Genomic DNA, 21,746 nt, shown 5'->3' with positions numbered 1-21,746 from the left:
ATTTGAATCACTGCTTGGCCTGTTACCCCTAACTTCTTATTGGTTAACTCTTACATCTTAATTTAATCAATTTCTATTAATCTATGTATGGCTACATGGCTGTGGCTTACCAGCAAGGTTCCAACTCCTCTGTTCCCGGTGGTGTCTATATGGTGTCTCTTGACTCTGTCTTCTTTCTCCCAGCATTCAGTTTAGTTTTCCCCACCTAACTCTACTCTTATGTCCTATCACAGGCCAAGACAGCTTCTTTATTCATTAACCAACAAAAGCAACACATATACAGAAGGACCTCCCACACCAAATATATATGTTGTGCTCAGACTTGCTTATTTTCATCTTTGTCAGTTTCTGAATTTATCTGGTTTTCCATTCTTAATATTATATCTTCCATTTGTTCCATGGTGTATGAGTGTTTGGTGAATCCATGTCTGAGTGCAGGTAAGCACACATGTATGAAGGCCAGAGGAAGACAGAGTATTAGTTCCGTCTCTCATTCTTCGCCTTACTGCCTTGACACAGGCAGGTCCTCTACCTGAGCTCACAGCTCACTCAGCTGGGTCGACTGACTGTGAGCTGGAATCTGCCTGTCTCCACTCCTCAGTACTTGAGTTATGGACTGGAGTTGCACAGCATGCGCTCATACTCACCAAGTCATCTCCCCAACACCTTGATATTCCCGGATGATGGTTAGTTGCTATATGTTGATATAACAGGAAATCACAGATATTACTGTGAGTATGCTTGAATGGAATCTATTCTTTTTGTCTGTACAATACGCATAAGATTTTGTTTTTCTCATAAATGAATAAAGGTTATATGTAGTTTGTCATTTTGTTCTGCTATGTTTTGTTTATATATAGCATATGAGAGCTAATGATCCTGAGTGACAAGATCAAATTACTGCGTTTTCTTTAAGAACAAACCTTCACCAGTGTTGTAAGCTTCTCATAGCTTGCCAGCTTCTGATGATGGAAAGTGATCCCACAGAAATTAGTAAAGCCAACCTTTTTTAGTTATCCAAACAAACATGTTTCTCTGCAAAGTTTTCAGACTTGAATATATTGTGTTTAATCACACCCACCCTCCCTCCTGAACCTTTTCTGCCTCTCCTCCCCACCGAACTCTTTCCACTTCACCGTCCCCCGCACACGAGAGAACACGTGATCCGTGACATGATGATCTCCCGTTCCATCTACTCTGTGCCAATGCCATGGCAGGTTTTCTTCTTCTTTATGGCTGAGTGTCCCGTTGTGAATGTTCCAGACTGTATCCATCCTTCCCTCGGGCAACCAGGCTGACTCTGCGTCTGTAAAACTGTGACAATTGCCTTGAGAAACAGGGCCTGCGCGTCATCTCTAGTCTAGCCTCAGCTTATTTCCTCAGGTGTATGCCAGGAGTAATCTAGCTTCGTTGTCTGGCAATTTGTGTTTTAAGTTTTGAGGAACTGCTCTAGTGAGGCCTACAGCGCTCAATGAAATCTCCACCATGAGCACATAAGGCTTCTTTCCCCTGCATTCTTGCTAGTGTTTTTTCTTGTAAGACTTTCATCCTTTTGGATGGTTTGCTCTTTAACCCATTTTTTTCCTCAGTCCACAAAACCCACGCCTAACATATCTGAGCATTATAGAATTTAATGGCTCACACCACAAACCTAGAGACGACTTGCCCCATTGCACAGAGTTTATGAAATCTCACCGGCCCACAGCCACAACCACAAAAGCCACGGTTTTACAGGTGCAGTTTCTCTGGTGCTCTGCCTCTGGTGCTCCCTTCCTGTTGAGTGCTCCTTCCCTGCTGAGTGCTCCGCTGTCTTTGATCTTGCAATTGGGCTTCTTGGGGACCAACTCCTCTCTCCATGATCAGATCCATAACAAAATCCTTCTGTTCACAAGCTGTGATGGAGCCTTCTCTAGTGTCACATGCTAGTAAGCTATAACACTTCTAAACACCTAACTCCCTAAGAAGATCTCTCTGCTAGAATGGGCCTCTCCCCTCTACACCTTTCCCGCTGTCTGTCTCCCAGTTTCTCAGTCCCTTGCTTTGCCACCTCTGTTTCTGAAAAGAAAATCTTCAACGTTGCAATGCAAATACACAATAATGCTTTCATCTCAGGGTGAAGAGTTCGACAAACTTCACTTAGCACAGAAGCTGTCCATTAGCCATAATGAAAACAACAAAAGAAAATGCTTTAGAATATTAGACAAAGAGGGCAAGAGCAGAGAATTTATTTTTGTACACTTTCAACTGGCAAAATGGATAAAAATAATGAGATTTAATAATATAACTGGGTACTTTCAATGCTCAAGATTTTTTTCTTATGAATTTAATTCATCTATTGATGGGGGAAGATTGATAATGTGCATTGTCAAGTAATTCCATACACTTTGTCATCATTCAAGCAGCGATACATCCAGTAAGTGTTAGACATTCCTGAAGCTGGGCATGCAACCCAAACCACAAACAAAGCTAGGCGTTGCGCTCATGAATTTTACTTTTCAGATCCTGAATACAATAGTCCTTGGCACGCCATTATATTTCATCAACACTTTCCAGAAAGACAGGACTAAATAAGGGCAAGATGCGGAGCAGGCCTGGAATTTCTCAACGTTGGCTGCACCTCTAAATCAAGGTTTTATGGCTGCCTTGCCATTAACTGTGCTGTCTTACACAAGTTACTTAGTATTTATATTTCCCTGTCAATGAATGCGGTCAAGAGGGTTTTATCTGTTAGCGTGGGATGTGTGTTCATTATTCAGCGATTACTGTGATTGCTGTCATCCCCTGGTCACAACAAACGCACTTGCTCAACAGGATCACCTGTGTAACACTGAAGACCTTCTGCAGCCCTGGCTGCCCAGTAGACCAATGAAATTCCCAATTTTGAGCATGGAACACAGGGTTCAGGGACACTCTACTTGGTGGTTCCAACGTGCAGGCAGGTTTCGGAGTCAACCTTGCACTCTGTATTCTAGACTTTTCCCATCCTATTCACCTGACTGCATCTGCGAAATTCATATAACCGAGGTGCAACTATCTGGGTCTTGTACTGTAACGTGAATACACATTTTTCCCACTTATCAAGAATGGGGACCGTGACTGTGTAGTGCACAGCTGCATGTGTGTGACCCTAAACTGTGAAAGGACTGCCATCGCAGCCTCAGCTGGGCCTGCCCGGAGGGAGAGAGGGACGAGCAGGAAGAGAAAGCATTGCCTGGGGCTCTGGGCCCGGGCGGTTGGACAGCTCGGCCATTCCCGCTGGGATCAGCACTTGGGGCCACCTTCCCGCGTCCTCTGGACGCCTCTCGTCTCCCACCCCGACCCGCGATCGCGGCCCTGGGCTGGTGTTGGCGCCCGCTCTCGGTTCCCGCCTGTACCGCGGGCTCCAGCGCTCTCTGCTCGTGTCATGGAGCCCGGGCCGCACAGCAGGCCCGCCGAGCCGGGGCGTTGCGTGAGTGGCTCGCCCGGAGCGGGCTCAGCGTTTCCAGCGTCCCTGCCGTCTGGCGCCGGGGCCGAGCCCGGGAGTCGCCCAGGAACCGTGGCCGCCGTGCTGCCGGCCGGGGGCTGCGGGGAGAGGATGGGCGTCCGCACCCCGAAGCAGTTCTGCCGCGTGCTGGAGAGGCCGCTCATCAGCTACACCCTGCAGGCCCTGGAGAGGTAACTGGCGCTGGCCACCCGCTCCCTAGAGCCCATCCCAGCAGGCAGCGTGGGGCGAGCGCCCGGCTCGGCTCGGCTCGGGGGCGAGCATGGCACCGGGACCGAGGGATTTTCGGTTCCTACGCTGGCCCCGTGGGCCGCAGGGACAGCGGCTCTGGAGAGCCCTGCGCGCACAGCCACCGCGCATGCGTGCGCCCGAGTGGCCCAGGCGCACCTTGGGTTTCCTGAGCGGGCACGGTTTTTAATCTGGGTGATTCTTTTTTTTTTTTTTTTTAACCCGAGAGATGGGCCTGGCCAAATACCAGGCAGTGAAGAGATTAGCAGGGTTAATGCCAGCCTTCCAATTCGGGAGGGGACTGGAGGGTGAGGTTGAGGCCCTAGAAAAGAGAAGGACGTTATTAGTTCCAGAAACAGTGAGCAGTGTCTGAAAGGCCTCGAAGACGTGGTGAGATGGGAAGAAGGGATGCGTTACTTGTGTGGTTCTGTGATGGGGCTAAGGTGAGACTGGGAGGGTAGGAGTCGACAGCGATACAGAGGCCTCCAGTTCTGCAAGGTCTTTACTCTTGAAGTCAGATCGGAACCTAAGTGACGGGGGCTTCATTTCAAGATAGAGGGCTTTGATAGAAGCCACTGTCCTTGGCGTTTTCTCCTTGGCAACTTCCTCTCCCGTCCCCAACACACTTCAGAATGCCAAAGAGACAAAGTGATTGCTCATAGGATTATTTTACTTTCTGATTATTGGTATTTAGCAAATGGAAGTGTAAGGGGTCGCAATCATCCTTGATTAATGTAATCAGATCGGCGGTTACATCGGAAACTCAGTCAGACCTGGAAATGATTCCAGTTACCACCCCTGTCTGTGACTTTATTCCTTTGTATAGTGTGGAGGTTGCTTCATACAGCTGTCCTGTCAATGCCACACAGCAAAATAGCACTACATCCATGCCGGCCACAGGATGACTCGCAATGGATGTAGGATCCATGCTGGCCATGGGATGACTCACAACAGACATAGCATCCATACTGGCCATGGGATGGCTCGCAATGGACGTAGCATTCATGCTAGCAATGGAATGGTTTGCAATGGACATAGCATGCATGCTGGCCATGGGATGGCTTGCAGTGCCCCCTGGCAGAAGGATCTTTGACTGCTTGGTAGTTATATGGAGGGAGTAGTAGATGCTTTTTTTTTCATTTACCATCTCTTTATATGCGAAATGCTTTGTATTAATTTGCTTTTTTGCATGTACCGTGGTAGCCTGAGAGAGGTGAACACTAACAATTAAATCTTTTAATCAAAAATAATGTTTGCAAAATATTACAGAATATAATATAAAATACAAATAATATAAAATATTATGGAAAATGTGGTGAAAGAACACTTGTTTTCCATTTTGCGTACTTAATAACAATAGTGTGAAATCTCAATAATCTTCTAGGGAAATTGGGATAAATTATAACAGGTTGTAAGTCACGGAACTTTGATTACTTTTTCCTTTGATTAACAAGGACCTGAGATTGGGAATCTTAGTCCCTGCTGTGACTGTTGCTTTGTGACAAGGGTTTCTGTGAAGAAATTTTGTTCCAAGAAGCCACGTGACAAAAAAATTATTTCAGGGCCGTGAAGTTCTGATAGAAGGCTCGGCTCAGTTCATTAACACACTTTTACTGTTTAGAAAAATGTTCTTCCTGAATCTGAACTTGAAATGGTTTTGTCCCTCACAGTCAGGGGCCCACAGAAGGGACAGTAGAGCAGTTCCCACAAAGGAGCAGCTCCATTGCAGTGGGACTGGTTGAGATTGTGCAGAAGGAGGCAGTAGACTGTTGCATGGAGAGAGGCCCTTTGTCCCATCTGCCCGGCTAGCTTACACCCGAAGTAACCACACAGAAACTGTATTCATTAAAACACTGCTTGCCCATTAGCTCTAGTTTCTTATTGGCTAATTCTTACATCTTAATTTAACCCATTTCTATTAGTCTGTGACTGTGGCTTATCAGCAAGATTCTAACCAGTGTCTGTCTCGGGTAGAAGATCCATGGTGTCTCTCTGACTCTGCTTTCATCCTCCCAGAATTCAGTTCTGTCTTTTCCTCCTACCTCAGTTCTGCCCTACAGGCCCAAAGCAGTTTCTTTATTCATTAACCAATGAGAGCAACACATGAACAGAAGAACCTCCTACACTATTTCCCCTTTTCTGTTTAAACAAAAAAGGAAGGCTTTAACTTTAACATAGTAAAATTACATATAACAAAACAGGGATCAAATAAGAATTATAGTTATAATACAATACTTATATTTACTTTATCTTTTATCATAACTAAGAAGAACTATAACTATTTATCTATTTTTAACTCCATTAAAGACTCCAGAAGGATATAATATTACCTAAGTAAACAGGAAGTACATTGTAAACAACTTTTAAAACTCCAGAATTGACAGAGACATCTTACTACCTGGATAGTCACCCAAAGTTTTTTTTGTACTGTTGGGGCATCCATCTTTAGTTTATTGTCGCAAAGTATCCAGCAGACTCTTTTATGAAGCAGGAAATTTTAAAGACAGTTTTGCCTATACTGGCAGTTTGTTGGTCACTTTTTTGTGTCCTGTAGAATGTCTTACAGACTCTTTTATGAAGCAGGGACTCAGAAGGATCGTCTCACCTTTAGACACGTTTAGCAGTCATTTTTTTTGGTAGATATTGCATGTCCAGTTTAGTAGTCCAGGCAAGAGCAGTTTTTTCCCAAATGGCCAGCAAACTCCATAAGGAGCCTCTTCAGAACCTCCTACACCAGTAGACAACATAGTGTGGCATCTGAGGAGAAGACTCTGCTGCTGAACATCCTGGGAAAGGAGAGGCAGGTGATGCTCACCTTGTGCATGCTTTGTTTGAGGGGCTACAGGGTGGAGTTGACAGTCCAGTGAACTTTAGCTCAGGGCTGGGGCCGGTTTCTTTTACTCCACTGTGTGACAGCTTTCTCAATACCTGTTTAATCTTGGCAGGGGCTGAAGTCAGCTGGGAAAAATCTGCTGCTGGCTGGGTCACAGAGGGGTCAAGGTTTGTTTTTTATTGTTGTTATTGTTGTTAAGATATAAAATGTGGGGTTGGTGACTAGGGTGGCCATAGAAATAAAACTTCTTACCAGTAATCTAATTTTTTTTTTAGAGATTTTAGAAGTGTTGGTTAGTGTGGAATACAAGATTATGACTACACCGGACAAACAAGTGAATCTAAGCCATGCTTTTCTAGACGTGTGGGGCTGGGAGGCCCCGTCAGGTCTGCTTTGACCTCACTTGCCCTAAAGTTTTTGTGGTTTCTTCAGCCCTCTTAGGTTGAAGTTCCTGCTTTAAGAGAACTTGTTCCTTGATATGGTTCATGCTTATCAAAATGTCCTGATTTGGCCTCGGATCTCAACCACACACACAATTGTCCAGGTCTATAATATTGCTTTAATCCATTGCAAATTCTACTGAGCATCCTCAGTGTTTCTCTAAATGAGCAATATTGATCATTCAAGTTAAACTGAGATCATAAGAATGGGAGAGACAGGATGTGAGAAATGTTTAGGAGGTGGTATCGATCCCAGCGGTTAGTGATTCAGAAAGAGAAAGGTGCTTATGATACTTTTAGTTGAATGGTAAGGTAGAGCAATTTGGCTTACTAAGAAGGTCATGTCCAAGTGAAGGGAAGAAGTAAAGCTGTTGTATTTGTATTTTGTACTCAAGTAGAGCTCTGCATTGTCTTGACTTGGAGACTGCTTTTTTTTTTTTATTGATTTTTACTAAGCTATACATTTTTCTCTGCTCCCCTCCCTGCCTCTTCCCTCCCCTTCAGCCCTCTTCTAAGGTCCCAATGCTCCCAATTTACTCAGGAGATTTTGTCTTTTTCTACTTCCCATGTATGTCTGTCTTAGTGTCCTCATTGTTGTCTCGGTTCTCTGAAATTGTGATTTGTAGACAGGTTTTCTTTATATTTAAAAATGACTTATGAGTGAATACATATGATAATTGTCATTCTGGTTCTGGGTTACCTCACTCAAAATGACGTTTTCTAGCTTCATCCATTTGCCTGCAAATTTCAAGATGTCATTTTTTCCTGCTGTGTAGTACTCCACGGTGAAAATGTACCACATTTTCTTTATCCATTCTTCAGCTGAGGGGCATTTAGGTTGTTTCCAGGTTCTGGATATGACAAACAATGTTTCTATGAACATAGTTGAGCATATGTCCTTGTGGCACAATTGAGCATCCTTTGGGTATGTACCCAAAAGTGGTATTACTGGGTCTTGAAGAAGGTTGTTTCCTAATTTTCTGAGAAATTGCCACACTGTACCAGCTTGCACTCCCACCAGAAATTCAGGAGTGTTCCCTTTACCCCACAACCTCTCTAGCATAAGTTGTCATCAGTGTTTTTGGTCTTGGCCATTCTTATAGGTATAAGATAGAATCTCAGACTTGTTTTGATTTGCATTTCTCTGATGACTAAGGATGTTGAGTATTTCCTTAAGTGTCTTTCAGCCATTTTAGATTCCTCTGTTGAGAGTTCTCTGTTTATATCTGTATTCCATGTTTTTTTTTTATTTATTGAATTATTTGTTCTTTTGATTACTAATTTCTTAAGTTCTTTGTATATTTTGGAAATCAGTCCTCTGTCCAATGTGAGGTTGGTGAAGATCTTTTCCTCTTCTGTAGACTGCCATTTTGTCTTGTTGACCATGTCCTTTGCTTTACAGAAGCTTTTCAGTTTCAGGAGGTCCCATTTATTAATTGTTTCTCTCAGTGTCTGTGCTCCTGGGATTATATTTAGGAAGTGGTCTCCTATGCCAATGCATTCAAGTGTGCTTCCCACTTTCTCTTCTATAAGAGTCAGTGTGTCTGGCTTTATGTTGAGGTCTTTGATCCATCTGGACTTGAGTTTTGTGCATGTTGATAGATATGGAACTTTTTTCATTCTTCTACATGTTGATATCCAGTTATGTCTGCATCATTTGTTAAATATGCTTTCTTTTTTACCATTTGATATTTTTTGCTTTTTTGTCAAAAATCAGGTATTCAAAAGTGTGTGGATTAATATCCGTGTCTTTAATTCAGTTCCATTGGTCCTCCTGTCTGTTCTTATGCCAATACGAGGCTATTTTCAGTATTGTAGCTCTGTAGTAGAGTTTGAAGTCAGGGATTGTGATGCCTCCAGAAGTTCTTATATTGTACAGGATTGTTTTGGCTATCCTGGGTTTTTTGCTTTTCCATATGAAGTTGAGTATTGTTTTTTCGAGGTCTGTGAAGAATTTTGCTGGGATCTTGATGGTCATTGCATTGAATCTGTAGATTGCTTTTGGTAAGATTGCCATTTTTATTATGTTAATACTACCTACCCAAAAGCATGGGAGGGAGATCTTTCCATTTTCTTGCGTCTTCTTCGATTTAAAGTTTTAAAGTGTTTAAATCTTTCCTCAAAGATTTAAAGTTCTTGTCATAGAAGTCTTCTACATGTTTGGTTAGAGTTACTCTGAGATATTTTGTGGCTATTGTAAAGGGTGATGTTTCTCTGATTTCTTTCTCAGCCCATTTATCATCTATGTACAGGAGGACTACTGATGTTTTTTTTAGTTAATCTTGTATCCTGCTACATTACTGAAAGTGTTTATGAGTTATAGAAGCTTTTTGGTAGAATTTTTGGGGTCTCTTTTGTAAACTGTCATATCTTCAGCAAATAGTGAGAGTTTGACTTCTTTTTATGATTTGTAGCCCCTTGATTTCCTTTTGTTGTCTTGTTGCTCTAGCTAGGAACTCAGGAACTATATTGAATAGATATGGAGAGAGTGGACAACCTTGTGTTGTTCCTGATTTCAGTGGGATCACTGTGTGTTTCTCTCCATTTAGTTTGATGTTGGCTGTTGGCTTGCTGTGTATTGCCTTTATTATGTTTAGGTATATTCATTGTATCCCCGCTATCTCCAAGACCTTTATCATGACGGTATGTTGTATTTTGTTGAAAACTTTTTCATCATCTAATGAGATGATCATGTGGTTTTTATTTTTCAGTTTGTTTATATGGTGGAGACTCCTTCAAAACCTGGCCAAGACCAGTGGTTCCATGGCTCACAGAGCTGAGGTGCAGCTAGAGGACTTCCTGTTGCTCAGGGTTAGCAGCCAGGCTGCCTCACTACCTCAGTATTTTATCCCAAATCTTCAATATGAGCATGGAGTGTGTGTGGGGGAACCTGTAGACAGTGGATACAGTGTAGTCCCGAGTTAAATTTCTACAAAGAGAGCAGCAGCTGCCATTGTCCCTTTAAGACTCGATTTCTGCAGCCTGGATGAGTGTTTTATAGGTAGGTGTTACAGGGGCTTGATTTCCCCCGGGTTTTTAAATAAGAATTTGTGTACCTGTTCTGTTTTCAACTGGTTTTATTAAACCATCTGAGCAGAGTATGCTTGTAACATTTGCTATTCCAGGAGAAAATAACTTCTGAGATATTATATTTCCTTCTCAAAATGTCTGTAGGTGTTATGGAGCCTGGGGCTAGGTTTATATCTGTTATGGAATGTGCTAGGAAGGAAATAATCATTTGGATTTGATAGAATCGGGCTGCCGGGGTTTGGTGTGGACTTGTTTTCAGCTCAGAGGTAGACCAGATGCTTCTATTCAGTAAGTATTTACTCAGCATGCGCTGTGTGAGGTACTTAAGGTCTTTTACAGTCTCATGATTTTACCTTATTAAAAGTGTTTTACAAAATTAAAAATTAATTCTGTAACTTGAAAAGAATGTGAATAAATCCTTTGAAATACAAACAGTACTTACAAAAGCTTGCCAGGTTCTGGGTTTATCCTGGGTTGTTGAACAAAATATCATAGTAAGCTTACTACCTTTTGAGTGGTTTTGAGTAATGTTTTCTAAATTATCACTTTTTTCATGGACTTTTCTTTATTCCATGCTTTACATTATATTCTTATTTCTAATTGACCTAATCAACAACACTAGGTTTAACTTAATAGGAAGGTCCCCTGAAATGCACACTTTGAAAAACAGTGGTTTAAAACATATTAAAGCTGGGCATATAGGTTATTGGTGTAAGCTCCAAAGTCAGCTTGGGTTTAGCCCAGTCCCTTCATTTTCTACTGGTGTGGTTATGGGCAGGTCATTGTCTTTGTGCCTTCAAGAGTAAAATAGAGACTATAGCATTTTTTTCTCCTAGAGTTGAGTGTTGAGATAGTGTGTGTAAAATCCTTATCACAGTCCACAGACGCTAACAAAGATTACACATTTTTAGCTGTTTCTATAACTAATATTATTGAAAGTAAAATATTTACCAAGTTCTGGGATGCAGTCTTTCTGAGAACTGGCAGCCTAGTGAGGAAGATAGAACATTACTGATCGCAGCATGGTCTCAATAATCTTTGTGGACGAGTCTTTCAGAAGTGGAAGGTAAGGAGTTTCCTGGACTGGACTGTGTTTGCAGCTGTAGAGCAGGAGGGCTCAGATTTGGGGTAGCAGGATGGGAGAGTGAGGAAAGTGGTACGGAGAAACAAGAGCAACACAGAGGCATGCTTGTAGGAGGATGTGTTCCCTCTAAATTGGTTTTTCCATCACTGTGAGAGGATTATCGTAAGGGAGGAAAAGCTTTAATTTGCAGGGGATTCAGCCAGTTATGATGGGGAAGGCAGTGAAAATGAGTCAGCAGGGTTAACCTGGAAGCAGAGAATGTAGCCTGGGTGTTTCTTGGTTTTAACCTTCAAAGGTGTGGTGACATGCTAATGCTAGTCAGGCCTCTTGCCCCTCTTGCCCTAAAGGTTCCGTGCTATCTTGAAATAGCACTATCAGTTGGGTGCCAAATGTTCAAATTCATAAGCCAGTGGGGGCACTTTGGACCCTTACCCATTACTCTTCCTCCAGGAAGTAGCTAGGCAGAAAGTAAAAGTTATGCAGAGAGGAGACTTGTGTGTTTTGGGACAAGGAGGAGGCGTCAGGTCTACAAAGGCCTGGACAAGAGCCAGTAATGTGGCTCCAGGGTTTGAACATGAGAGGGATCATCCAGAAGTAGCAAGAATAGATTGTGTTGGGATAAGATGAGGGGACATTAAGAACTGCATTAGGTACTGGACATAGGAGATTACAGGAAAGAACGATGGATCACCGTTGTGGGAGCTGAGCCACACCCTTTCAGAATTCCACAGTGAGGAGAGACTGAAGAGTGGTAACTTGCCAATTGCTGTAGTCTTTGCTAACAGGATAATTTCCACACTCCTGCGATAGGGTAGGTTCTAGAGTTGTGTGGTGCCGGAGAATTATCCGTATTCTGTCAATCTGTCAATCGTATTTTAATAAAACGCTGATTGGCCAGGCAGGTAGTATAGGCGGGAAAGCCAGACAGGAAGTAGAGGTGGAGCAAAGAGACTGGGAGTATTCTAGGAAGCTCCCTCTGCCAGTTCTGCCCAGACCACCGGAGAGGAAAGATGTAAGCTGCCCAGCTGAGAAAGGTACTGAGCCATGTGGCTAACGTAGATAAGGATAATGGGGTAGCATAAGTTATAAGAACTAATAAGTAGCCTGACCTAATGAGCCAATCAGTTTATAATCTTATGGAGTCCTGTGTGTGATTTTCTTTGGTATATGCCGGCTGTGGGATATCTGGCAGGACAGAAACCCCAGCAAGCCGGCCTCTCGTGTTACAGTTGTGAAGGATGAGATTGGTGTGGGGGATGGGCTAAACAAACCAAGGAGCAGTTTGCAGGTGATCTCATTCTGGAGTCCATATCCCTTGTAAGAACTGCAGCTCGCTCCTGGGGATTCTATGCTACTGCATCATTTTCATCATTGAAGTCATTTTGAGCTGTCTGACAAAATATGAAAGTAATAGACTAACTTTTACTTAAGATCTAAGGGAAAAATCAAGGAAACCAGCCCATAAGTGTTGGAAGATATTACAATATGGGTAGTTTATTTGTTCAATAAACACTTTCATAAGAGTTTTTTTTTTAAAGCAATACTGATATGTGTTGCCATGGGACCTATACTCCAGAAGATGAATTAAATAAAACAAAACAAATAAAAACCACACAAAACAAAACACGACAGAAAACAAAAGGAAAAAACAAATCTCCCAAAACAACAAAGTCATATTGTATTGCCAATGAAAAAAGTGGCATTTTTCTGTCTTTATTAATTTTGAATGAAATAGAAATGCAGAGGTATATATTTCTATACTATGAAAGATAGTAAAGTCATTATATGAATCGGTTACATAAATTATAGAAGTATATCATATTAATTAATCATATAAATGTCTTCTGAATAATGCCTCTGTCAGAGACAGTGTAGCACCATTACATGACTATCTTACAAATTAAAAAAGAGAAGTGCAAAATGCATGTTGAGTGCTTTTCTTGTTATCTAGGATTTGATATTTGATACATTTTCAGGACGTAACTATTCTAGCATAATGTATAGAATTTCATTGGCCTATAACTCTATTTTTTTCTTAGTTTAAATGGCTTTTTTGTTGTTGTTGGAATATAAAATATTAGAAAATTTAAGTGACTTATCTTCAGAATTGACACTGTGGGTCAGAGGCCTTTGTCCTGGCTTGGGGCCATTGGGACATGCAGGTCCCCAGTGTCATTTGCTGGTTAGCACTAGCATCCTGAAGCTTGTGAAACTTGCTGATTCCAGAGCCAGAGCCAGGCAGTGTGAACCATGATTAGTATGGGTGTGGGCGGTGTGAGGTCAGTTGAGTGGTTGGTTGCAGCTCATGGAGCATCTTGAGATAGTCGGCCAACAGAACTCAGAAGTATTGAGTTCTCCCACTGTGGGAGAAAATAATAAGAAAAATATAAATTTAAAAGCATATTCTTTTGTGTGTTTTCTCAGACAGTTTACAGATATACTATTTTTTTCAAATTTAATTGAAGTAAAAAAATCTAATGTATCCCATATGTAGTATAGCGTGCTTTATGTACTGTGCCGTGTGAGATACATAGTATGAAAAAAGTCACCCAGTTGATAGTGTGAAATGCTTAGTGACTCCTGGACCTAACCAAAATGTATGACAACTGACCGCTCAGGTATAATCTCCCTATGTGGACTCATACTATTTATACTGGAGTTCAGTTTTCTTTTATGAACCTTAGAGTCCACTTATATTAAACGCACACATGCTTTCCTTGCAGAGTGTGCTGGATAAAAGACATTGTCGTGGTCGTGACAGCAGAGAACATGGAAGCAATGAGGAGCGTCATCCAGAGGTACAGGCATAAGCGCATCTCACTAGCCGAGGCCGGAGCCACACGCCACAGGTCAATTTTTAATGGCCTGAAAGCCCTGGCAGAGGACCAGCCAGACGTTGTGATCATCCACGATGCCGTGAGACCTTTCGTTGAGGAAGACATTCTCCTGAGGGTTGTCACAGCAGCTAAGGAACATGGGGTGAGTGACACTGAGGATGGATGAGGGGCAAACATGGTGCCGTGGTTACTTTGCTGCGTTTTGGTAGAGCTGTGTTCAGCGGTCCCTAAGTGGGTACAGTGACCTGAAGACATTACTTTAAGGCTGTCATCTCACTGTATGCTGTGCGATTTTGTTATATTGTTTATGATGTTGTGATACGAGCAATTTTGAGGATTCACTAATGATGCCATTAGAATATATGCCTGTTACACTCATTTAGTCCTTCCTTATACCCTTTTAGTTAGCTTTTCTCTTTCTCTTCATGCTGTATTATACCAACATGTGTATTTGTTTATGTTTATACATACACTACTGGCTAGATTCTCTGAGGTTTATTTCTTCCTTACGTTGGACGTAATGGGCATGAATTGTGAAAGAGGATATAAAGCTCATTATTTTTCTAGTTTTAATTCTGTTCTAAATTCTTTGTTATTTTTATGGTGAATGAGTATATGAAACATATTCAATACTAAAAATGTCAAATTTAATATGCAGCTTCACAGTTTCTTTTTCAATGCCAATTCTAGCTGTATATAATTTAAGTAGTATAGATTTTAGGGCTGGTTAATTTTGGTATGTGATGGTTTTATTTCTTTGAAAGTTTTGTTTTGATAGAGGTTTCTGTTACGCCTGGCCCCGCAGCTGTTCAGTCCCAAAGAAACACACAGAGGTCTACATTAATTATAAACTGGTTGACCTGTTAGCCCAGGCTTCTTATGAACCCTTACATCTTAAATTAACCCATAATTTTTGTCTGTGTTAGCCATGTGGCTTGGTACCTTTTATCAGTGAGGCATTCTCATCTTTCTTCCTCTGTGTCTAGGTGATGACTACAGCAGACTGAACCTTTCCCCTTCCCAGAATTCTCCTGTTCTGGTGGTCCCACCTATACTTCCTGCCTGGTTACTGACCAATCAGCATTTTATTAAACCAATACAAGTGACAAAGATTTACAGGGTACAAGAGCATTATCCCAGAGCACTTACCCCTTCTTTTTTTTTTTCAAAACAAAGACACTGAATTTAATCTCCCTTGTTTAGCTTTCTTCCTGACCATTATTCATAACAACTTAAAACCAATACTTTAAACAAAGAAAAACATTCATAATTCAAATTTTGGGAATGTGGGTATAGTTTTCTAGGCTACTTCCTGCTGTTTGGGGATGCTTATTATCTTATGGGGACCTAAAGAAAATTTAGGATTATGGTCAAGTCCTGCCTGGAATATTCTGTGATACATGGTCATTTTAGCCAGCAGTCTTGAGACTGTTCTGGATGTAGAACTCAGAGGGAAATACAGCAGAGGTCCTCTGAAATGTTGGATCATCTGGCCCTTCTGCTCCTATTGGAGATTTTTCAGGGGTTCTTTCTTGATGAAACATGATTTTTCTTAACTCAGAATAAATCCACAGCCTCTCATTTCGTGTGGAAACAAAAGTAAAACCTCTTCTCCAAAGTAACATATCTTTTGATTTAAATTTTGAAGTTGAGGCATTTTCAAAATATATATTTTGAATTAATCGAGCAACATTTATAATCAAATGTCTTTTAGCAGCTGTTGTTCCTTTCTCAGCCATCAAGCCATTCAAAGATAACACAATAAATAACATATAGTATCCAGGTTCTCTGTGTATTTTCCGTCTTTATGTGACTTTATTTTAAATTGTAATTCTTTTATTTTGACTTTTAATTTTTGGTCTTTTGAGACAGGATTTCTCTGTGTATTTTTGGCTGTCCTGGAACTCACTCTGTAGACCAGGCTGTCCTTGAATTCAAAGAGATTTGCCTGCCTCTGACTCCCAATTGCTAGGATTAAAGGTGTGTGCCACCATACCCAACTGCTTGCTTGCTAATTTCCCTCCCTCCCTCCCTCCCTCCCTCCCTCCCTCCCTCCCTCCCTCCCTCCCTCCCTCCCTCCCTCCCTCCCTCTTTCTTTCTTTCTTTCTTTCTTTCTTTCTTTCTTTCTTTCTTTCTTTTTAAAGACTATAGCCTTTTTATTTTCTCTCCCAAGCCTACATATATTTTTAAACACACTGTAAATGGCTTAGAGTTTTTTTTTTTTTTTGTCTGAATCTATCTTTACGGTATATCTCTCTTTTTCTGATCACATGAGTCTTTAATTTGCTAAGCGATATGGCTAGGATTAAAGTTGTGACTTTGATGACTGGATCCACCCCATTTTTTGGATTTTTGAGAGTCTAGCTTCATGATGGAGATACTGGCAGGAACCATGTCTATTGCCACAACTCTATGGATTTTCAAGGTCCCTGTCACCACCAAGAAGCATGCTGTCAGAGCTCTTCATAAACCCACTTATGTGTTTGGTGGTAGGGCCTCTTAAAAGAACTGCAAGGTTTTTGAAGCTAAAGGTGAATCAGGAAGCCTCACTTAAATGAGACACACTTGCCTCTAGTAAATAGAGCCCACCTGAGAAAATGCTGCTAAGAAGAAGCCATGCTTAACTCTGTTCTTCTGTGTCTAGAATGACTTCCTAAGCTTTCTCAGGTTTTATGTAGATGTAGTTGTCTATGTTGGCACCATTTGTTGACAGAGGTTTTCTGTTGCGCCTGGTTCCACAGCCATTCAGTCCCAAAGAAACACACAGAGGTCTACATTATTTAGAAACTGGTTGGCCTAATAGTTCATGCTTTCTTATTAATTAACTCTTAGATCTTACATTAACTCATAATTATTGTCTCTGTTAGCCATGTGGCTTGGTACCTTTTATCAGTGAGGCATTTCATCTTGCTTCCTCTGTGTCTGGGTTACAACTGTAGACTGAGCCTTTCCTCTTCCCAGAAATCTCCTGTTCTGGTAGGCCTGCCTATACTTCCTGCCTGGCTACTGACCTATCAGTGTTTTATTAAACTAATACAAGTGACAAATCAATACAGGTACATGTCCATTGTCCTACAGTAGTTGTTTTTTAATAATAAAGTTTCTAAATATATATCCATAAATGAAACTTTAATGAGATAAATTCATAAGCAGTTGTATTTCCAAAATGCATAGACATCTAGCCAAAGACCAGATATACACAATTAACACAACTTGGGCCATGAAACTTGGTTTTGTACCTTGAATCTTTCATCTTTTAGAAATGGCTTATTTTCTAGAGTCAATAGCCACACATGACTTTTGCATTGCGTACAGGAAGTCATTTGAAGATAACAAGATTGTTTTCCTGGCTGTATCACCTAGACAAACACAGGCTGGGACAATGCCTATTGCTACATGTAGAGCGTGTTTACATTTTTCTGTTCTTACCAGGCAAATATCTGTAAATACGGGCACAGATCCCAAACTTAAGTTTCCATTCTAAATTTGAGACAGAGAGAAAACGTTGTGTAACACAGTTCTTGGGGAGACTCACCCCAGATAGGAAACCAATGGCAGATTAAAGTAAAGGTACAACTGATGTTCGACTTGATGAGCCAAGGAGTTTAATTGGTGTTATTTACAAGAATGTGGGTCGTTAGACTCACTGCTATAGAAATGTCTTAGAGGCTGCGTCACCGAAAGCCTGACACAGCATGGGTGGCACTCACACTAGTTGGAAACACTGTCCAGCCTGCAGCAGCTCAGCAGGCTGGCTCAGAGAGGGCCTTTTTCTATGTCTCTGATTTGGTCTCAGTCTCTTCTGGGCAATTCAGCTGATCTCTTCTCCCAGGTTTTTGGCTGAACTCTTTCTTCAACGAACGTCGCTTGGCTGAGCTGCCTTTCGTCGGCAGTTCCACTTGTCCAAGAGTCTTCTAGGCAGCTGTCGGTTCTGTCTCTTCCCGGTGCTGCCCAGTCCTTCCTGCCTAGAGCTGCTGTTCAGTTTCAGAGACTTCCTCAGGCCTCTAAGTTGTTTACTTTATGAGCTTAATGGGAGCAGGAGGTTTTCCTCTGAGGAAGCTGCTGCAAAACATACAGAGATGTGTTGTTGGATATGTGATTGCACTGATACTCAAGACCATTAATAGAGTTAACCTTGAATTAGGCGCTGGAGTCAGCTACTATTCAACTAGAATTAGCCATAGAAAAGCGTGATAGACAGGCACAGGAAAGAGTGGGAGGGGCTTAGAAAGATTCGTGGCCTTTTTGGTCTCGAAAATGTGGAGAAGTTTACTGGTCCTGCCTCCACTCCTTTCTTGATCAGGGTTTTATCCCAATATCTGCTTTTATTAAAAACATGGCAATTTAGGAAAATGGTTCAGAGATAATACAGTTTTTAATAGATCTCAGTTTTGTTTTTGTACTGGGAATTCTTTTAGTAGTGTCTTAAGTGACAAAAGATATTTATCTTGTTCTAATTAATATGTGGAGAGTGTCATTGCTTCACAGTGATTAATAAATAAATAAATTATCAAAATGTATGGCAGCAACTTTTTGTTAAACATATCAAGGAGAATCTTGAAAAGAAGCTCTCTGTAAAAATGGATTGAGTGATTAGGACCGCTGTGATGTGAAGAGGTTGGAGGCCTCATCTCTAGCTAGCTTTCGCTCCCTGAGTACCCATTCCTTGCTCACCTCTGTGCTGGAAGTAATAGCCCGTGACTCACAGATGAAAAGCAGTTAGCAACTGTTAACTTAGAAGGACACGTACTTCCCTCAGCCCCAAAGCTAAGCAGTCCTCAGAGAGTGCGCATGGCTGATAGAACTTTCTCTAGCTTGCTGTAACCACCTCTGTGATGTTTCCACCAATGCGTTTGAAAGTGTCTAGATTTATTACACTTTCTGTTTTGTTACTATAAAACTTCAGGAGATTGCATCCACATTGGAACACGAAATTTAGAGGAACCTAAATTGGTATTCACAGGGTATGTTCACTTGAATTTGGCTCCAGAATAAATGATCTCTTATTCCTGTTGAGATGAGCTGTGTTATTGTTCATTGATAAACATTTGTGGCAATTCTTATTAAACTGTAATTTTTTAAAAGTTGAATTAAACACTTTTTAAAATCCAATCACATTTGTATCTTAAAATCAGCAACTTGTATTTTTAATGAAATTTGGACCTTTCTAATTACATTTAAAAGCATGATTCAAAACCAAAACTTTATGGCATTTTTTTTTAAAGTACATAAGAAATATAGTTTCATTTGGAGACATTGTGTTGGTTTTCATAGATGGGAAAGAATGATTTTCATGAATGGTAAAGTTCATGAGTTTTACATGGATCTGAGTACTAAGGACTCTCCTCAATTCATTAATGATTAACTAGGTGTTATAGTTGGTTTAAAATTAAATTCAGAGAAACACAAACTTCTATGCATTAAAAAATCAATTCTTACATAAACTAAAAGACAGGCAAAACTGGGATTTTCGTGGAGGAGTCACTTGGACCCCACTAGACAGAATCTACTTGCATTTGTAGGCAAAGTTTATTGAGCCTTGCTCTAGTTATCTGCAAGCTTTAGAATGATGTTAAAGGCGTCATTCAGAGAAGGTGGACGGGTCCATTCTCAGGAACCGGCTTTCCACTGGTACAATCCTGCCAAAGTTTCCATAAGAGCTGCCTATAACACTGTCCCAGGAACCCAGTAACATGCAAATGATACTTCCTGCCAGCTTAGATGTGGAATCGTAAAAATGTAAATGTAGCGGAGACAAGAGTGGTTGTATTTATTCAAAGAGTGTAAATATTGCTGTTGTTAGGATTGACCTGAGTCATGCCCACTCACTACTGCCTACATTCCAGGCTTGTGTAAAAACTATTAATGGAGATGGGGCACAGCAAGCAACTAAGAATAAGTGTGGCTGCATACAGACGCTTGGAGTGTCCCCAGCATGCAGTTTCTCTCTGTGTGGTCACATGCTCAAGTTCCACATGGAGGAATGATGGCTTCTATAGGGCCAGTGGCAAGATTCTTATTTTCTTACTATTAATGTTAATTTGAGTATAAAATACTAAGTGAATTTTTTTCATTTTTTGAAAAATAGATTTTGTCATTTTTTTCCGTTTTCTTTTTCCTTTTTTTTTGATAAGTCTGTGGAATAAATTCAGACTGTTGAAGTTGTTTTTCCATGGAGGTGGAGAGATGGTTTACTGGGTTGGCTTATCTAGCCTTGATATGAGGGTTTGTGCCCAGCCTTTGTAACTTGTTAGGACATGCTCTGTGGATATTCCTGGAGGGCTGCTCTTTTGTGAGGGAAATAGAGGAGGAGTTGATTTGGGAAAGACAGGAGGTAGGAGGAGGAGCTGGGAGGGGTGGAGGGAGTGGAAACTGTGGTTGGAATGTAATGTGTGAGAGAAGAATAAAAGTTAAAAGACAAAACAAAAAAAGCATGTATTTGTTACTCTTGCAGAAATGAAGCTCATATCCTAGCATTCATGTCTTGTGGCTGTCGACACCTGCAACTCAGGCTTCAGGAGATCCACCCGTCCTCTTCTGGCCTCATAGGTGGCTGTACTCATGTCCACAAACCCACAAGATATATCATTTTAAAAATAAGACGCTAACAAATAAATCATTGATAATCCCTTGAAGTACACTGCGTTTAAAGAGATGTTTATAGATTCCTCACGCTTGTTCAGTTTATAGGAAATGCCTGGATGAGATGCTTTCCTCCCTTACTTGGGTTTATTGTCCTTTATGAAATTGCATTCATATCTTTATTCTAGAAAATTCCAAAACATTGTCTGGTTATTCTCTGCTGCATCTCCTCTCTGCCTGTATTTCCCTTTTCTTGATGCGTATGCCTGCTAGGTCCTTTTATCCCATCTTCATGTCTAGCTTTTTTCCTGTTTCCATGCTTTCTGGATGCCAAGTCGTAGGTGATCTGTTTTCTATTTCATTCACGTTTTAGCTGTGTCTAATCTCCTGTTAGGAATCCACTTAAGATTTTTCAGTTCTTTGGAGTTCTTTCTAGTCCGTTTTCAAATGTGATTAGTCCTCTTTCTGGTTTTGATTTTACATTTTGCTCTTTAATATCTAAACCATTTATACATTACAGCTAATTGTGCTTCTTGGGAGCCCTCCAACTTTTCTTTCTGCTCACTTTTGCTCGTGATTTGTTTCCTCCGTTGCCTTATAGTTTGAGCTGCAACAGATGTCGAGGAACAAGTCCTGCTCTTGTTTGGCAGGACTTTATCAGGGAGAATCCCATGGACGTGGGAGAGGGCGCATTTCTCAAGCATGGATTTATGTTCTTTCTGCCAGCAGATCCAAGTACATTACCAACTTCAAGCAGCATTGCATTGTTTCTTGGCTTGCGGTTTTGTAGATCCTGGGTAGCATTAAATCAAACTCTTCCTCCACATATGTCAAGTTGATCATGAGGACTTTTCAGAAGCAGCTGCCCCTGCTGTATAGGTCTAAAGCCAAGACAATCTTGCTTGAGGCCTTCCTTGACTTGGGTGTTCTACCTTTTAAATAAGGGCTGTGTCCTTTGTAAGCCTTGTGTCAGCCCTGTCCTAACCAAGTGGTACAGGCTAAGGATGTTAGTTATCATTCTTTGTTGTCTATTAAATTTAAATATTCCCATTAGCCCAAAGCATTTTTATAATCTTATTTCCTTTGTTTCTGGACATTTTCTTTGTTACTCCCAGGAAATTTTGTCATAAGATCAGTCATATTTTTAAAAATCTTTTTGTAAAATTCTAACTTGTTTTTTTTCCAATTGCAATGGTTTTAAAAGAAAATCTTTCTGCCATTTTGACAAAAA

At 41.0% G+C, this 21,746-nt stretch overlaps 1 protein-coding gene across 1 annotated transcript in view; it reads left to right on the top strand.

Annotated features, from left to right (window-relative positions):
• Nucleotides 1-3,184: 3,184 nt before the first annotated feature.
• Nucleotides 3,185-21,746, top strand: part of Crppa (CDP-L-ribitol pyrophosphorylase A) — a 264,403-nt gene continuing 245,841 nt past the window's right edge. Inside the window, exons 1-2 of the mRNA XM_048415838.3 lie at nucleotides 3,185-3,654; nucleotides 13,820-14,075. Coding sequence (XP_048271795.3) covers nucleotides 3,404-3,654; nucleotides 13,820-14,075 — 507 coding nt within the window. The 5' untranslated portion in view covers nucleotides 3,185-3,403. The remainder of the gene's footprint in view (nucleotides 3,655-13,819; nucleotides 14,076-21,746) is intronic.

The sequence above is a fragment of the Myodes glareolus genome, chromosome 11 (genome assembly GCF_982192425.1).
Source record: "Myodes glareolus chromosome 11, mMyoGla1.1, whole genome shotgun sequence".
NCBI classification, from domain to species: domain Eukaryota; kingdom Metazoa; phylum Chordata; class Mammalia; order Rodentia; family Cricetidae; genus Myodes; species Myodes glareolus.
This window is presented reverse-complemented; position numbering and strand designations above follow the sequence as displayed.